The sequence below is a fragment of the Gobius niger genome, assembly GCF_951799975.1.
Source record: "Gobius niger genome assembly, chromosome: 1".
NCBI lineage: Eukaryota > Metazoa > Chordata > Actinopteri > Gobiiformes > Gobiidae > Gobius > Gobius niger.
Genome location: NC_136852.1, coordinates 41,851,817 through 41,870,152, shown reverse-complemented (window position 1 = coordinate 41,870,152; position 18,336 = coordinate 41,851,817). Strand labels below are relative to the sequence as shown.

The 18,336-nt window shown below is 41.4% G+C and overlaps 1 protein-coding gene across 1 annotated transcript in view; it reads left to right on the top strand.

Annotated features, from left to right (window-relative positions):
* The first annotated feature begins 4,676 nt into the window (after nt 1-4,676).
* bmp2k (BMP2 inducible kinase) overlaps nt 4,677-18,336 on the top strand; it is an 81,084-nt gene continuing 67,424 nt past the window's right edge. Inside the window, exon 1 of the mRNA XM_079569135.1 lies at nt 4,677-5,524. Within this exon, the coding sequence (XP_079425261.1) occupies nt 5,383-5,524 (142 nt within the window). The 5' untranslated portion in view covers nt 4,677-5,382. The remainder of the gene's footprint in view (nt 5,525-18,336) is intronic.

The window sequence follows — 18,336 nt, the reverse complement described above, 5'->3', positions numbered from 1 at the left end:
AAAAGCATCAGAATAGCGACAAAAAAGAGGACGAAAAGAAAACAAAAATGTGCCGGAAAAGCAACAAAAAAAGTGACGAAAAATGTGATGAAAAGTCAACAAAAAGGCCACAAAAGCATGACAAAAACATAACAAAAAATTATACAAAAAATGTGACAAAAACACAACAAAAAGCCACAAAAAAGTAATGAAAAAACAACAAAAATATGACAAAAAATGCGGCGACTTGACAAAAAGCTACAATCACTTTTGTAGGTCTCAGCTTTCAAATGAGGCGTCACACTGTTGCTCTCCAGTCGAGAAGCTTTTAGATTTGGGTAAAGCCAAACTGGAGAAAATGCGCTCTGTTAAGGCGGGTGGCAAGTGCACATTTACGTTAATTTGGGCCAGGCTGGTCAGAGTCCAGGGCTGTGTTTCAGTCCCAGTCCGCCCCTGGTAAACACTACTATTTACCATCTGAAACTGGTGTATTTCCCTCTCTCCACCAGCAGATGGCAGCGTGGACTTGACTGTGATTTTTGGGGAAACAAAAGTGTGTCAAAGGAGAGATTCCACTTGTGCTGCTGAAGTGGGACGAGCCCAGACGGTGTTATTTTTTTTTGCGTGTGAATCACATGACCGCCGTCTCCTCCTGCGTCTTATGTAATGCCCTCTGCCATGTGCCGCTCCAGGACTCCAACGCAACCGAGCTTTAAAGACTTCTGGACAGCTGTAACAGACACACATACATGCATAGTTGAAATAGCATGTGAATGTGATCACTACGGCCACTGTTCAGGCTTTATGTCATGGTACACTTGTATTGCACTTAACAAGCTTGACAAGCGTCTGAAAGCGCTACACAATAATCATTATGGAAGTAACTTGCTCAAGGACACAACAAGAAGCGATACATATAATGGGGCGACGGTGGTGCAGGCAGTAGAGCGGGTCGTCTTGTGATCGTAGGATCAGTGGTTTGAATCCCACAGGCGCATACTGTTGTATCCTTGGGCAGGACTGTGGCAGGAATGAGAGTGTGAATTGGGCGATTGGTTCCATTCAAATGAATATCTCAATATTTTGGGGACTTACTTGATAACGATAATGAAGCATTGTTGTTTTTTCTCCGCAAACCATCAGATATATGCAAAAATGCTTGAAAAGAAAAATGTCCTAGACAGAATACAAATGGCAGGAAAAAACACTTTACACATTTTGACCATTTACCCCATGTTGTTTTTTTGTTGTTGTATTTTCCCCAGTTTTCCCTTAGTTTTCCCCCATTTTGGGGGGAAATAAACTCGCTATTGTAAAATTTAATTCCTGCCAAACCGTCCATCCATCCATTTTCTTCCGCTTTATCCGGGGCCGGGTCGCGGGGGCAGCAGTCTCAGCAGAGATGCCCAAACTTCCCGGTCCACACACACCTCCTCCAGCTGTTCTGGGGGGACCCCGAGGCGACACCAGGCCAGCTCGGAGACAGCGTGTCCTGGGTCTTCCACGAGGCCTTGTCCCATTAGGACATGCCTGGAACACCTCCCGCGGGAGGCGACCAGGAGGCATCCGGAACAGATGCCCGAGCCACCTCAGCTGGCTCCTTTCGACGTGAAGGAGCAGCGACTCTACTCCGAGCTCCTCCCGGGTAACTGAGCTCCTCACCCGATCTCGGAGGGTGCGCCCAGCCACCCTACCTCCTGCCAAACAGCAATTTCAATATTAATATTATCCTGTATTCACTTGAAAACCAGATAGACTTTTAGCATTAGTAGTGATAATATGGATAGGAAACATTTGAAAGAGGAATGCTCATAGGACTTGCATCGTTGTAAGATCTTTATGCCTCTTTGCGCTCACACTAAACTAACTTTATGTCTTTGTGTCATATCTTTGGTCTCCCTCTGGGCCTCATGTTTCCTGGCAGCTCTTACCTCAACATCCTTTTGCCCCTATAGTCTATGACCCTGCTCTGCATATACCCAAACCAGATGTGTCATCTGACTTCTACAAAACGGGAGAACATATAACTGTCCAAATGATGAGTATTCAAGTGTTGTCGTAATCATTTGCTGTATCCTTTGTTGTTTACAGGGTTATTTTATTAGAAAAAGTTATTAAAATGTAAAATTGAGATCTTATTGGGTATTATTTCAAAGCAAGCACTCCTCCACCCACACTAAGCACATAAATACTTGTATTATTATCCCCACAGGTAAATGACAGCAGCTGAGGACTTCCTTGCCATGTCCTCTTCTCCACCAATCAGAACGCAGGATTCAGACAGAGGGCGGGGATAGATCAGGTTAGGTTGTCACTCATTGGGTAAATAACAAACCACCCACCTCTACATCGTGAGACCAAATAAATTCAAGGCATTTCGTCCGAGTGGGTGAATCCTGTAGCCAACTAGAGTTTTGATTGCCAAATTTCACCATTTCTGTACTTTTTAATATAAAGTACATTGTCCAAAAATTAGAACATGTTAAATTTCTTGTTTGTCATCATATATTATATTTTCTACTAATTTTGAAGAACCCTCAAGAGAAATCCAAGTAGTTTCAACTGGTCCTAAGTGGATATAGTAGGAATGAATTAGTCTACGAGGAAAAATCATTTTGATTTTAGCATTTTTTTTAAAGTTCCGTATGCCGACAGGCTATCCATTATACGACATATAAGCATTCAATTTGATTTAGCTGGTATTAAATTAATCAGCACTGTGTGTATGCTCAAATCCACAAACATGTCTTTTCAAAACCATTGACTTTTAACCTCAGGTAAAGCAAATACAAAGAACCAAACATTATGTTATTCTCAAATCTTTGGTGTAAAACACAAACAACCAACCAACCAAACCAAACAATATGGGCAGCAGGGGTAAAGAAGGGAAAAAAAGTTCAAATTTCTGACAGACTGTAGCCTGGCTAACGCCTGACTAAAATCACAAGTGATATTTAGTCTGGGGACCACCAATTCGTCCATAGCCGTTTATTGGGCGCTACAAATGTCTATCATGCGTCTGCACGTAGCCACAGCCAATCGTATCATCGTATCCGATGACGTATGACGTACCCGCTGTAAACTTTCGAGAACTATTTAGAACAAGGTCTAAAGCTTGATCGGAAAATAGCGTCGTGTCTGCTGCTGTCATGTTTGATCCGTAAATAAGCTTCTTTTTTTTAATATCCGTAAATAAACTACAAGCTTCCGTATATCGAATAGCTCGTGATCGTCTTGCCGTCGCTCCTCGTTCTGTGATTTGTTCCCAAATCCATGCGAAAATTTTGGCCATGGTCCCCAGGCTGCTGTGCAGCTCGAAATGATTCGAGCGCACACAGCAGGCTGGCGTTAGCCAGGTTAGACAGTCAGTTGGACATGGCAAGGATTGAAACTCCACCATCTTTTCCCGGATGTCGGGCTGGGGATTTTCCTAAAAAATAGACCTAATAAAAGTTGTCTGATCCACGTATATAATAAGAGGATGCACTACCATAAAACTACACATACATTAAAGCTGCATTGTGTAACTTTTTATGCAAGAAAAAAGATGATATTAGCACGTTTTTGACCTTGTGACCCACCGGCTGGATGTGTGGTTATGGCGCCTTTACTTTCCATCACAGTGTCCATCAATTGTTTGGAGGGTTTTCACTGCTGACGGAGCCTAATTCCTTCCCACTACAACGTTTACAAAACTCAGCAGCTCGTGTCCTGACGAAGACCAGGAGGCGGGACCAGTGCTTAATTTGTAAATGAGTATTTTCAGGAACACTTTTGGTCTGATGTGATGGAGGATGGGGGAACAGGCCAAAACATTTGCTGGAACACTCTCATTAGACACCATTATATCAGATACATTTTTTGCCGGATCCTCCTAAATATTTCCTGGATCCTTTACCCTGAAAAAAATTTAATTGGGGGAATGCGTTCCCCCAAACAGGGGATCAAATTAAGCACTGGGCGGGACCACATTACACCGGTTTTAGAATCGCTGCATTGGCTCCCTGGGTGTTTCAGGATCGATTTTAAAGTTCTTTTAATGGTTTTTAAATGTCTTAATGGTCTTGGTCCTTCTTATCTTTCAGAACTGCTTTTACCTTACGAACCTTCACGGCCCCTTTGCTCCTCCGGCAGGGGTCTCCTAGTTATTCCTAAAGTCAACAAAAAGACTCATGGTGAGGCGTCTTTCCAACATTACGGCCCTCGCCTCTGGAACCACCTGAGGAGGAGCTCAGGGCTGCAGAGAACTAACATGTTTTTAAGAACAGCTCAAAGACCCACCTTTTTAGCTTAGCCTTTATCTGACTAATCTATTTATTTAATCCTAATATATAAAATATATATATGGGAGGTTGTGCCAGGCGCATTGTTTTAAATGTTGTAATCTGTAAAGCACTTTGTGATACCTTTCGGAATGAAAAGCGCTTTATAAATAAAGTTTGATTGATTGATTGATATAACCAGAAAGCCATGGTAACCACTCGTACAGCCTATACAGTCTATGGTACAGCCATTAGGTCACATAAAGGTCAATTGCGCGCAAACATGAAGTTTTTTCCCCTCTTAAAAAGTTCCATAATGGACCTTTAAAGTTAAAAAGATCAGAAAAACAATACTAAAAACATTTAGACCGAGTGACGTCGAATTTACCCCCCGCCCCGAACGAGACGCCTTGATGTTACCGAGTATCCTCCTCCTCCTCGCAGTCCTAGCGCTGCTGCTGTGGGCAAGAGAGTCACCCCAAACTTTAAGCAAAATGCGCCCACGGTTGCGCCGAGCTTCAGCGAAGGGTTTCTAAACACCACGGGACGAGTCGCCGCGGACTGTGCTCATTTTCCTGTTTTATATGAACCCCAAACTGCACCGCTGGTTCCGCGCAGGAAGCGAGGCGAATGCCGTTAGCCGATGTTGATTAGCAACGTTAGCTTCGCCCCGAGAGGAGCGGAGAGACACACACACAAGTCAGGAGTCTAGACGGCGTGTGGGACTAACACGGCGCTGCTTCTGCCGCACAAAACGGGATATACAACCAGGCAGAGGCGTGTCTTCTTTCACAAACGCGATTTTGATCCTTCAGACGTTTAATTTTTGTGCATTTCTTGAAGGGAAGCCTCGGACGCACGCTGTTTTGGTGCATTTATGCTAGCAATATTAGCCGATATCAGCCCGTGTTTTGGTGTCACCGTGGCCGCAGCTGCTGCTTTAGCACCGGGAGGAAACGGCCAAGGACACCGCCTGTAAAGCGTGGAGCATGCAGAAAAGGACACGATATCAGATAAGTAGATAGGAGACGGATACCAGAAAGCCGTGTGATTACATTTTTTTTTTTTTGGACTGGTTTTTGTCTATTGAAGCAGGGAGGTCCCCCCCCCCCCCCCCCTTTGAAAATCAGAAGGACCGAGGATGAAGAAGTTTTCCAGGATGCCCAAGTCGGAGAGCGGAGGAGGAGGTCTGGGGGGATCGTCCCTGGGAGCGAGCGGTTACTTCGGGAAAGTGTTCGCCGTGGGCCGCTACCAGGTCACCGTGGAGGAGCTCGTGGCGGAAGGTATTGCGATGTTACCTGTTTGATCGCAGAGCCGAGACACACCCCGATATTAGCAGGATGACAAGGGGGGAAAAGTTGTTGATGAAGAGGGCGAAAGTGGGCTGTTGTTAAAGCCGCACCGCGTAGAATTTTACCCAACAAAATAACATTGAAATACAAGACAGATATTTTCAGCATTGAAAAATATCTCAAACAAACATGTGATTTTGCTGTGAGCGGCTCCGCTCTCCTAAGACATAACATAGCTTTACCGGGAGTGGGGACGTCTCCAGCTCGTTTCCATGGAGATGTGACTAAAGTCAGCAGAATTAAAACCTTATTCCGTCCCGCCCACTTTTGCCACTTTTTGCGTTGTCCAGACACTTCCGGTCGAGCGCGAAGCCCGTTCATTTTTAAACGGAGAATGAGGGAAAATATTCTCCGCTCAAATCTGATGTTTAGTCGATTGATTTGTGTAAAATGTCCGATGTTCATTTGCACGAACAAGTCGACACTGCACCGTTTCTCTGGGCGGCCTGAAAACGGCTTTGTTTTCGTGTAGTGACTGATTTTATGTGGACTTCTCCAGTCCCATGTTAACACATAGGAGAAAAGGGGCGGGCACAATTCATGGCGGCGCCCACGCGAGCCTCCGGAATAAGGTGAATAGATACCGACGGCGTCTCTGGAATCGCCCATATATGGTCATGTTTGAAAACAGTTAAGGAGGAAAACAATTTGGAGAAAAATCTAAACTTTCTCTAGTTATTCAAAAACTACTTTAACAAATGCTGAATTATAAATATAGTTTTCTACTAAAGAAAGAAACAAAGACATGGAGAGGAGCAAAGCGGTTCAACAGCCCATAAACACATAAAAAACGAAGAATGCTAACTTGATGCTACATGTTAGCTCCGGGCTAATGCTAACGGTTAGCTAGCGCGAGCAACAACTGCCGTTTTTTTCACTTCTACTGAACAATCTGCTGTGAGAAAATATCCATATGGGCCCGGTTTACACTTGACTTTTCTCTAAAGATTCTATTTTCCCCCTCGGCGAAGCCACGCCCCCTTCTATGACAAGATGCCGTCTGTATCGATGGTCCTCATCCAAATCCATTCTTTGACTACCCACTGCAGAAATAGCATTTTCTGTGTCGAGCTGGTCATTAGGAAAAATGTTTTGTACTGATGGCAACAGTATAGTCCAAAATGTTCCGCAGTGTGCCTTTAAAGTTGAGACTTGTGAATGTTTTAGGCCAAGCTGTCAAGCAAATACTGCTCCCAAGAGAGGGGTTAAAGGGTAAAATGCAGCTCAGGTCTGGGAAAGTTCATCCATTGTTTTGCATTGATACAAACCCAACAGTCAAACAATAAAAACGGATTAAATTAAGATAAGAATAAGTAGTAAATTATATTAAAAGTAGGGTGCAATAAATTCATGCATGCATTATCAGGTTTGCTGTCTTGTACTGCCAGAGTATTACTTCATTACACTACTACTATCACATTATATTTCCGTCTTGGCATGGTCAATAAAAAGCGTGTAAAACTGTTAACAACAAACGTACACAAAGACGTTGTTAATCCTTAATTTACAGGTTATTGTTTGTGTTATTTGGAAGTGAAACCTGTAAAAAAAAGACCTGATTTATTTTTAATTTTTAATTACAAACAATGAAAGAGGAAGCCACTAGATATAAATGTTAGCTGTGGTCCAAACATATTCCTAACTTTCCCAACATATTTCCCCAACACATATATATCCCAACACAACTTTCACCTAAACATGAGAAAACTCGGTTGCAACTTTATGACCAATGCTTTATAATTAGATGCACAGTATTTATCTGCACATTTCTGAGTTTACAATATGCTAAAGGAGTTTTGGAAAACCGTGAAGTCATAGTGCCTTTAACTTCCAAAATCTTCCAAATCTCCAAACGCAGGCTCTCAAAATAGAGCTTCAAATAACTAATATTCTGAAAACAACAAACTATTCTGTCTCCATGGTATCTTGCTAGCTGTGATACTTACTAACACTGTAGTTTACACCTCTACAAACTTGTTTTGAAATGCATGTCATTCTTATGGTAGTTCGTGGTGGTCAGGGTTTCTGGAAGTCAATGTGTTTATGTAGCCAAAATTAAGGCCTTAAAGGAGCGATACCTGACATTTTTTTCCTTTAATCGGGTAACTTTTTTTGCCCCATAAAAGTATGTTGTAAAAGTAGTAACTTATGAAAAAATCAGCCTGATGCAAGAAGTTTGTGCCGTATTATGTTGTGTATGATCAACCCAAATAGATAATAATAAAATAAGGTAAAAATAACCATTTCATCATATTTTGACCAAAAGGGTTCAAAATCACGTATAGTCCCATAAATGTCATTAAAAACCTTAAAGGAACAGGCCACCGTTTTTCCATACTGAGATATGTTCTTACCTGAGCCTAGACGAGTTGATACGTACCTGTCTGGTCTTTGTGTGTGTTCGTGCTAAGAGCTTAGTAGCTTCCAACTTCACCCACATTTGGAGCCATAGGAATATACAGGGAGAGGCCAAATGCTAACAACATCTTTGGTCGTTTGTGCGTGACTGAGCGCACGCACAACAACCAGACAGATATGCATCAACTCGTCTAGGCTCAGGTAAGAACATATCTCAGTATGGAAAAATGGGGGCCTGTTCCTTTAACATTTCATTCAAACTGGCATTAAATCTATAATTGTGGAAAATGTGGATATCGCCGTATACGACAATTGTTTTGCTCAAAAGTTTGGCCGCCATGTCCAGTTCTCTTTCCTCTATTTGATGAAATGTTTGTAAATCCTAAGGAATTAAATATGCTGCGATTTATTGAGTGAGGGGTGAGATAGTACAGGCTGCAGAGCAAGGACGAGCCAAATCATCCAAAAATAACTTTCTTTCAGTTGAGATATTGATTGTGTTTTGTCTGTTAACCCCTTAACTCCCACCTGAACCGAGCACATTTTCTCCAGCTTTACCCCAATCCAAAAGCTTCTGGAAAAAAAGGTGTGAAAATAGCAACAACACTGAGACGAAAACAAGGATGAAAATGTGAAAAAAGTGAGAGAAAAATTGACGAAAAAGTGACAAAATATTTACCAAAAATGGACAAAAAATTGACAAGAAAGTGACAAAAATGTTACAAAAAATGGAGAAAAAATTGATAAAAAAGTGACAAAAAATGGACAAAAAAGTGATAAGAATTTGACAAATAAATGCGAATAATTTGACGAAAAAGTGACAAAAAATGCACACAAAAAAACTAAAAATTTGACAAAAAAGTCACGAAAATTTGACAAAAATGAGACGACTGCCCAACAAAAAAAGTGATGGAAAAAAAATCTGATGATGTGAGGAAAAAGATCAATTTAGTTTTGCAGGCCTTAGCTTTCAAATGAGGTGTTACACTGGCCTACAGGATTTGGGTAAAGCTGAACTGAAAATGCTCTCGGTTCAGGCGGGAGTTAAGAGGTTAATAGTCAGACATAAAAAAAAAGTTGAACTAATGAATGAGGCGGTGCTTTTATTTTGCCGTGCTAGCAAAACCGGATGTTGTTGGCGAGGTTACCGTTAGCTTAATGCACAGAGTCAATAATTCTAAACTTTCTATTGTCGAACAAGTAACCTCTGAACGTCCACATTTGTTTCTTATCTGTTGTAACTCCTCTGTTAAACTTCCCAAACAGCAGCGCCGCCTTTGCCAAAACTGAAGGGTTCATTGTAGATCTAGGTCGCGCTGCTCCTCTTCCTGCTTCGGTATTTTAAAATCTGGGACACGAGGAGCGGACGGAATGAATTTGTTACTGTCAGGTTGTCAGTCGCGGAGCTGACGTCTTGCTTTAGTTAAACTGCTGCGATGGAGTTTTAGCCTTGAGCTTAATGACGCTCTCTGTACCGAGCAGAGGGGGCCGACATGTCCACTGCAGAGTCCAGGGACCGGTGCGGGTTCAGGGCCGGCGGATCTGCTGGAAACGGCCTTGGGGCTGTTTTATGTTTACAGGCTCAGGGCTGGCAGGGCGATATTTCAATAAATCCATTTGATGCAGGTTTTTTATTAATGCCATCGGAAACAACGAAAAACGATCTGACCTAAAATGTTGTACTTTAGCGCAGGAGCTTTAAACTGGAGATGAGACAAATGGAGCATAGAGACATTTTATGGGTTTGTCCAAGGCATTTTTAACCTCTTAACTCTCGCCTGAACCGAGAGGATCTTTTTCCTCACGTCATCAGATTTTTTTCCATCATTTTTTTGTTGGGTATTTAATTCATTTTTGTAATTTTTTTGTCATTTTTTGTCACATTTTTGTCATTTTTTCGTCCATTTTTTTAGCACATTTTTGTCACATTTTTTCAGCCATTTTTTTTAGCACATTTTTGTCACATTTTTGTCATTTTTTCAGCCATTTTTTTAGCACATTTTTGTCACATTTTTGCCACAGTTTTTGTCACATTTTTGTCATTTTTTGGTCACATTTTTGTCATTTTTTTGTCACATTTTTGTCATTTTTTCGTCCATTTTTTAGCACATTTTTGTCTTTTTTGTAGCATTTTGTCACATTTTGTCATTTTTTTGTCACATTTTTGTCACATTTTTGTCATTTTTTGTCACATTTTGTCACATTTTTGTCATTTTTTTGGTCAAATTTTTGCCACATTTTTGTCACATTTTTGTCATTTTTTTTGTCACATTTTGTCAAATTTTTGTCACATTTTTGTCCATTTCTTGTGACATTTTTGCCACTTTTTCATCAATTTTTCGTCCCTTTTTTTCCAATGTTTTTTCACTTTTTTGTCACATTTCCATCATTGTTTTCGTCTCAGTTTTGTTGCTATTTTCACAGCTTTTTTCCAGAAGCTTTTGGACTGGGGTAAAGCCAAACTGGAGAAAATGTGCTCGGTTCAGGTGGGAGTTAAGGGGTTAAACATACCGCTTTGGATCTTTTTGCACAATTTATAAACAGATTGAATTATTATATTGAAAGAGTGTGTTTTTACGTCACTTTCTTGGTTTAAAGCCCAAGCTGACTGTGCTCTTTCTGATCATTTACAAACTGAACATCTTTATGAGCGGCTGGAGGCCTCGTTTTTTTCCTGACTTAACCGGTTTGGACTTACAAGAAACATTAGGGATTTCCTCAACAATTTCTGTTCGCAGTTCGCTGTGTGAAAGAGCGGCTGGACGAGCCAAACGAGGAAGTCCAGAACAGATCTCGTAAATTATTTTTTGGCAAGTTTCATATCTGTGTTTTTTTTTACAAAGAGAACAGGCTGGTGAAGTCCCAAAGTTAAAGCCAACGGTTACAGTGTGTGTTCTGAGGCTTTACGAAACCTCCTCCGTGTAAGAATGTGTCAAAGTATCAAAACATTTTCTGTGTGATTTCGATGTAATCCCTGCTGACCCTCTGAGGCTGCTGTAGTCCGTTTGTGTGCCTTGTGTCGTTCGGTCGTATGACTCGGCGAAGAGGAAGTGCGATTGTGACTGCGCCTGACTTGCATTAGCCCCGTGTGATTCCACGTTTTGTAATGGTTACGCTCAAAGTTACTCGTTGAAAGTCATGCGGTTTTACTCAGCTGCACATGTGCGTCTTCACTCCTTGCACAACTTTTCCCGATGCCAGTACTTTAATGATACTTAGTTTTCGATACCGATACACGATTATTTTCCCCATCTTGATTTTCGATTTGATTTTTTGGGTTTGAAAGAAAAGAAAGAAAGAAAGGAAAAAAAGGAAATCTGGTCTTTCCTGGACGAGCATGTAAACAGATGCTTTCTTTTCCGGAAGTCAATGTATTAATTTAGCCAAAATTAAGGCCTTAAAGGAGCGATACCTGACATTTTTTTCTTTTTGTTGGCTAACTTTTTTGCCCCACAAAAGTATGTTGTAAAAGTAGTAATTTGTGAAAAAATCAGCCTGTTGCAAGAAGTTTGTGCCGTATTATGATGTCGTGTATGATCAACCCAAATCGATAATCATAATAATATAATTAAAGGGGTTTAGCTATTTCATAGATACAGCCGGCATCTCCGGAATCGCCCATATATGGTCATGTTTGAAAACAGTTAAGGGGAAAAACAATTTGGAAAAAATGTGAACTTTCTCTAATTATTCAAAAACTACTTTAACACATTCTGAATTATGAATATGGTTTTCTACTAAATGAAGATACAAAGACATGGAGAGGAGCAAAGCGGTTCAACAGCCCATAAATACAGAAATAACAGAGAATGCTAACTTGATGCTACATGTTAGCATCGGGCTAGTGCTAATGGTTAGCTAGCGCTAGCTACAACTGCCTTTTTTTTTCACTTCTACTGACCTGAGTTACACTAGACTTTATTTATGTGATAAATAAGTTCATATTCCACCAGGAAATGGCTAAAAAGAGTGGAAAATTGTGTTTCCCAAAAGATTCCATTTTCCCCCTCGGCGAAGCCACGCCCCCCCTTCTATGACGAGATGCCGTCTGTATCTATCACGGCCGTGACGGTAAAAATACCCATTTCATCACATTTTGACCAAAAGGGTTCAAAATCACCCATAAATGTCATTAAAAACCTTAAAGGAACAGGCCACCGTTTTTCCATACTGAGATATGTTCTTACCCGAGCTTAGACAAGTTGATGTGTACCTGTCTGGTCTTTGTGCCCGTGAGAAGAGTGTAGTAGCTTCCAACTTCACCCCCCGTTTGGAGCCATAGGAATATACTGGGAGAGGCCAAATGCTAACAACATCTTTGATCGTTGTGCGTGACTGTGCGTTTCCTGGACGTTTCCTGGACGAGCATGTAAACAGATGCTGCAGCCAAACTGAAAACTGCAGCTAACTCATCGAAAACAGTCAGAAACAGACGAGCGCATGTTTAGCGTCAAAGGCCATGACCTCATGGTGTGAAGCGCTAGCAAGTTATTATGTACTGTACATAAAGAAATGAGTAAACCGTGCATTTATTAGTAAAAAAGACAATCAAACTTACAATTCACTGTTAGAATTCCAACTAATCCACCGCTGCAGCCTCAAAACAAATCCACATGGTCCAAATAGCGATCGATAGTTTTTCCCTCTCAGGCTCCCCGCGTGTTTCTGTTTTGCCCTTTTAGACGAGTTAGCTCAACTTTGTAGCTGATTTTACACTTGGAATCATTAGGTCCTCTCCTCTTTGTGCCGCATGTGCCATCCTGTGCTTCCTGTTTGATTGGGCCGAGTGTTTCCCTGGGGTTGACTCGGCAGGCGCTGCAGCATTGCGGCGTCCGTGTTTTTTTCCAGAATTCGACAGGACTGACCAATTGTCCTTGATTAAAACTCACCACGCGATTATCGTGATATACCTATATTAAAATCACGATTGGATTGAAATTCGATTTTGCCCAGCCCTACTGTACTTTTTCCGATACCTAGACAGAAATATTTGTAGTTTAGAACCAGAAAACAGAACAATAATGCGTGGAAGATCTGCACATTTACAATATCGGGTTCATCATCAATGTCAAGAAATGTGTGAAAAATGGGTTAAATTCTGAGAAATTGTGGCAAAAATAAGGAAGAATTATGTAAAAATTGGGCAAATATAGGGGAAATATTGTGAATAAAATGTGTGAGCATTTTGGGGGAAATGGGAAAATATTAGTCATAAAAAAATGCCAAAAATTAGGGAAAGAAATTGGGAAAACAAGAAAAGATTTGAACAAAAATAAGAAAAAAAAAATGGGGGAAAAGAAATGAGGGTTAGGGAAGTTCTGCCAAAACTTGTTTCCTTTAATGCTGCCCCTGGACCAACAGCATCAAAAATTGGATCTAAAGATATGATGATATGATATTTTCAGTACCTGATACTGGTTGTACCTAAAGCTTTTTTTTTTTCGATACCCAGACCTTAACCTCGTGCACCACGCCTCCTTCTCTCTATCCTCTCTGTCCTTCGCAGGTTTATCCAAGTCGATGCTCTCAGCTCCGATGTGCATCATGTTAGAACCATCACGACTTTAAAGACTGTTTATTTTCCGAGCGAAATGCCACAGCAATGTAGCTGCTTTAGACAGAGCCCAGAGACCGCGCTCAGAGACGGAGCAGGTCTGCATTTGGACTTTCATTGCAGCGCGATTTTCAACCTTTGAAAATGACTGGCGGCCTTCAAAACTGTCCGTCACAGCTAAAAATATTCCGTAAATGATTGGTAGTTTTCGGTTAATGTAACCTCTGGCTGAGAACCAAATGTCTCAACATCTTCATGAGACCTTATTATGCATAAAATGAGGCTGCACATATAGAGAAAGTGCTATATTTGTCTTGAATATTGCAGTATTTGACTTAAATTTGAATAAAATCTTGAGCAGTGTCAAAATGCACAAAACACAGCTCAATGAAACTAGAAGCACGACTAAACATTAACTTTTGCACTTTTTCTTTAAAGTCACAATGTCTTTTGTTGTGGGTTCTGTTTGCAAATAAGTGTCTGTGATATGTGTCACTGAATATTGCGATAAATTGTGCAGCACTATTTGATCGGATACAAAATGTATTCAGCCCTAATCTAAATCACGTATTTATCCCTTTTTCCAGCTTGCGTTCTGGACTGTGTCTCTTCACGTCCATATCAGAAGTGTCAAAGTTCCCGACTTTCTCAGGAACCAGTCGACTTCCCTGTGTTCTTCGTGCGTGTGTTGGTTTCCTCGTAAGTTTATCTCGTCATGGCGTCGCAGAGAGGAGCAGCGCTGACGAGTTGTAACAGGAAGCATCTGTGAAGCGCTCCACTCACCCCGATCCTCCGAGCCGCCTCTGCTCACGACGACGTGCAGAAAGTGCTGAAAATACTGGAAACGGGCCGCAGTGGCAGTTCTAGACTGTCAAAGCAAAAGTGCATGTGGGATGATTGCTAGGGCTGCACAGTTTTGGGGAGAGAAAAAAAGCAGTTGCAAAAGGCGATTTATGGTTTGGAAATAAAGTCTCAATGTGTGAAAACCTTTGAGAGTCTTTAAGCAAGAAGTTAAATAAAACCTGCTAAACTAATCATGCACTTCAGAACGTGCTGGCAAACCACAGAGTTAGCAGATTTTCTATTGGATAAATTCTTGTAGAAACAGTTTTTTGTTGTGTTTTATGGTTCTAGAGAACAAATATTTTAGTAGCTTTTCTTTCTCTTTTAGAGTGAAAGGAATGAGTACGGACCATCGTCACATTTTCAGCTGCCCACTGCCTCAAAGTTATACTATGTGCTCTTTAGAAATGTGCGACTAGGGCTGGGCGATATTGACAAAATAAGCCGAATGCCCATCTCGACTGTGCATGCGTGGGTCAGTCAGGCTCCTAATTTTGGCTACCAAACAAACCACTCCACCATTGAACTGTGTGAGCGAGTTCAGGTAGCAGAGCGTGAACACTAGGGTTGTGCCATCGTCCATCGTGATGGATTAGCAACATCACGATGGAGAGCCGCCATCGTGATGCCACGCCCCTTCGTGTCAGAAACACGCACTGGTCTTCTGTGGGCCTTGTAAAACTACAAACGTTGCAGGGATTGCACTGTAAAATAATCCCGGATAAAACTAATATACACGCTCGTGTCAGTACCTGCCAGAAGCCATGATGTGTTAGCCGTAATTATTAAACTTAGTCTTCCCTTGATTGCTCTGTGGCTTGGACGGGATTCTCCATAATGTATTCAGTCCCAAAGGGGTTAAACCCACCGCGCGACCCAGTGATTATTCCATATTATTCTTGAATGACCTCTGTGTTGGTGCGCGATGAGAGAGCGCGTCTATCACATTATCGGCGTACTGTACCGATGATGAATGGGCGCATTGTGGGCAAAGCGGAGGGAGGGGTTGATGGTGCGATTCTGCCCCCGTCCGTCCTGCCTTCGTGCCTTTGTGCTTGTTCATTCAGCCCGTCCGTCTGGATTCTCCTCGCCTCTTCTGTCAAACTGCTGTGAATAACTGCGCTAATTCTCTGGCTGCTGGAAGAGCAATAAGTTAGCTGCTTTTGGAAGATGAAAAGCAGGAATCATCATTTGATCGCGCATCTTGGGGAACCTTCCTCCAGAGGTCCTACGTATCAAGGAAAAGGTTTTAAGCTTAAACCTTTCATCATGAAATAAAAACACCTGCCAGAGCTTCACTACAGCAACATAGAGCAAGATGAGGGCGGTGGGAGGGGCTTATGAAAGTGAATCTACTGGATATTTAGTTTCAGCTGTTTTAGATCAATATCAGATTTTCTATTCAATAAAGTGTAAAATGGTGTTAAAGATGTGTTTGAGATTATTAGAGAGACAAAACCAGTGCTGCCTTTGTGCCTTTGAGCCTGTCTTTTTTTTCTGTCAGACGCTGCTGAATGAGCGTCTGATTCAGAGCTTCACTGTGGAGCTGGGAACAGGAGCACACTGGTCGGAGAGAGACTGTCGGCCTTTTGACGGGTCCGAAACTGGGGCAAAAGTTCCACAGAATGGACACAGTCAAACCAGCGACATGACGTTTGGAGTAATTCAATTTAGACAAGATTTCCACTGTTCATTGTGCAGAACACTGGGGCTGTTGTTCTTTCTGAAAACACCAGTCAGCTTTTATAAATCTTTAAACTCAATAACTAATGCACAGACGATAGACCTTGATGACATGACCCCGAGTCCTTCCTATTTTAGATGGGGCTTTACTATTTTTAATGCTCGATACCTGACATATTTTGTAAAAGTAGTAATTTGTAAAAAAAATAAAAATAAAAAAAGATTTATGTTGTATGGTCTTCCCAGGGGCCTTTTTGTCTGACATTGAGTATCAATTTAGTCACATTTTGGCTAAAACGGTATTCCCTCAAAATACCGTTATAGTTAAAATCTGATCAATAAGGAATAAATGAAGTATAGTTCCTTTCAAAGAGATAAAGTTTGAATACATTGTGTATATTTGAGCACACTGGTCTGACGTAACGCAAGTAATATTAAATCATATTTTTTCTAAAGTCTCTCCCTTTGCTGATCTCAAACACTAATCAGAATCCCCGGGCCTACACTTTGACCAATGAGACGAGCTTTTCCTGTGATCCGGCCTGTCAGGTCCAATCAGGAGAGAGAGGGAGGAGCTTGAATGTTTACTTTTGAAAGTTTGTTCTCGCTCTCCTCATTTTGCAAACAAGGAGTGACTTTCTGGTCCAATCAGGAGGTGAGGGAGGAACTTGAGTAGATGTTTTCTAATTTCACTCTCACTTTCTCCTCACTTTGCAATCTTACAGACAATCACTTTAAGACATTAGACATGTAGACACTAGAAACATTTATTTGAACTCAAAAACACCCTTGTTGAACCCTGACTCGTGCAGCTGGCGGCAGAAAGAGTGTAGAATGTGTTATGAGTTTGACAAATCCAGGTTCAGTTCTAAGTTTAGGCTCCGGAGCTGAGATCTGGAGTGACAGCGCAGTGTGAACTTCATGAGGCTCCACAGAAATGGCTTTGTATCTGCTCCAAATAAGGCACTAAGAGGAGCAAACAAACCTACATCGTATTTTGAGTGGCTGATTTAGCAAATCGCGAAATGTAATTTTTTTTAGGTGTATGACCTTTTAAGGGGAGACACAACAAGCAAGCACATTTTTGCAGGTTTTCATCTTCAGGTTTTAGGCCAGATTGGTCTCTTAACATGTAAACTTTCACCTGGAAACACAAAAATACCTAACCTTCACACGCTACACGCTATTACACCTAATAGCGTGTAATTATTCACCGATTCAAAGTATTTTCTTGAAATTTAAGTGAATGCAAGTACCTCCAACAGACTTCAAACTTTCCTGCCTTGGACGAAACTAGAATTTTTAAATATCTAATTCCTAGCCTCAATTTAAACAAACAACAAGAAATGTATTTATTTATTACAGCTTTTTCCATTAAGAACCCCCCTCTTTAAAACTAAAAAAGTTCCAAAATCCCTCTGAAAAAGTCTTTGAAGCAAATATGTCACAAATTATTCCTTTAATAGATATCCTCCATGGAGTCAATTTAAAATCTAACGCCGTGCTTTTTAACTCTACAAACACGTTCTGTCATCTATGTATCGGCAAGTTGTTATTGCAAAACGAGGTGTCGCAATATCCAGAGGACTATAAGCTCCACCTCTGACACTCATTCACTCCTGAAGCGGACCAGCGAGACACGCCGTTAGCTCGTGCATCAGTCTGTCAGCACCTCCGTGTTTTCTTAGCCACTGTTTGGTTACAGTAAAGCATTACCCAAAGCACATTATCTGTTATAAGAGCGATCATGAGGGATTTAGCCAAACGATCTGGATGAAAAAGTCACTTGGAGTCATTAACAAGAACGGCTTTGTGCAAAAACTGCCCAAGAGCTTAAAGCTGGCCGGTGGAGTTAATTCGCGAAGGGGGAAAAGTCCAATGTGTTCAAGAGTGCGACTGGAAAATGAGTAATATTTGACAAGAAGCAGGAAGGTTTTTGTACAAAGAATGGTTCAAATCGGAATTGATTGGATTAGTTTGTGGTAATGAAAGTTTCTCTTGGGTTTTCGTCTCGTAGTGAGTCAGGACTGTCATCAACTCTTGTCAAAATGAGTGTAGTGCATCGGAATAATTTGCTGCTGCCAACTCAAGTAACTTGCGTGTAATGTTTTGCTAATCTGTCACTGTTGCACAACTCTTTCTGCTTGTGTCAGCAGAACGATGCGCTCCACTTCCTACGTCGCTACTGTTGTTAGTTGTAATTGGTGAGTTGTAATTTAAGAAGCCTTTCAAGCGCTTGTGCTGCAGGGTTTGAGTTTTCATTCACGCAAGGGTTGCTAGCGTTGCCGTCATTTAGTCACACTCA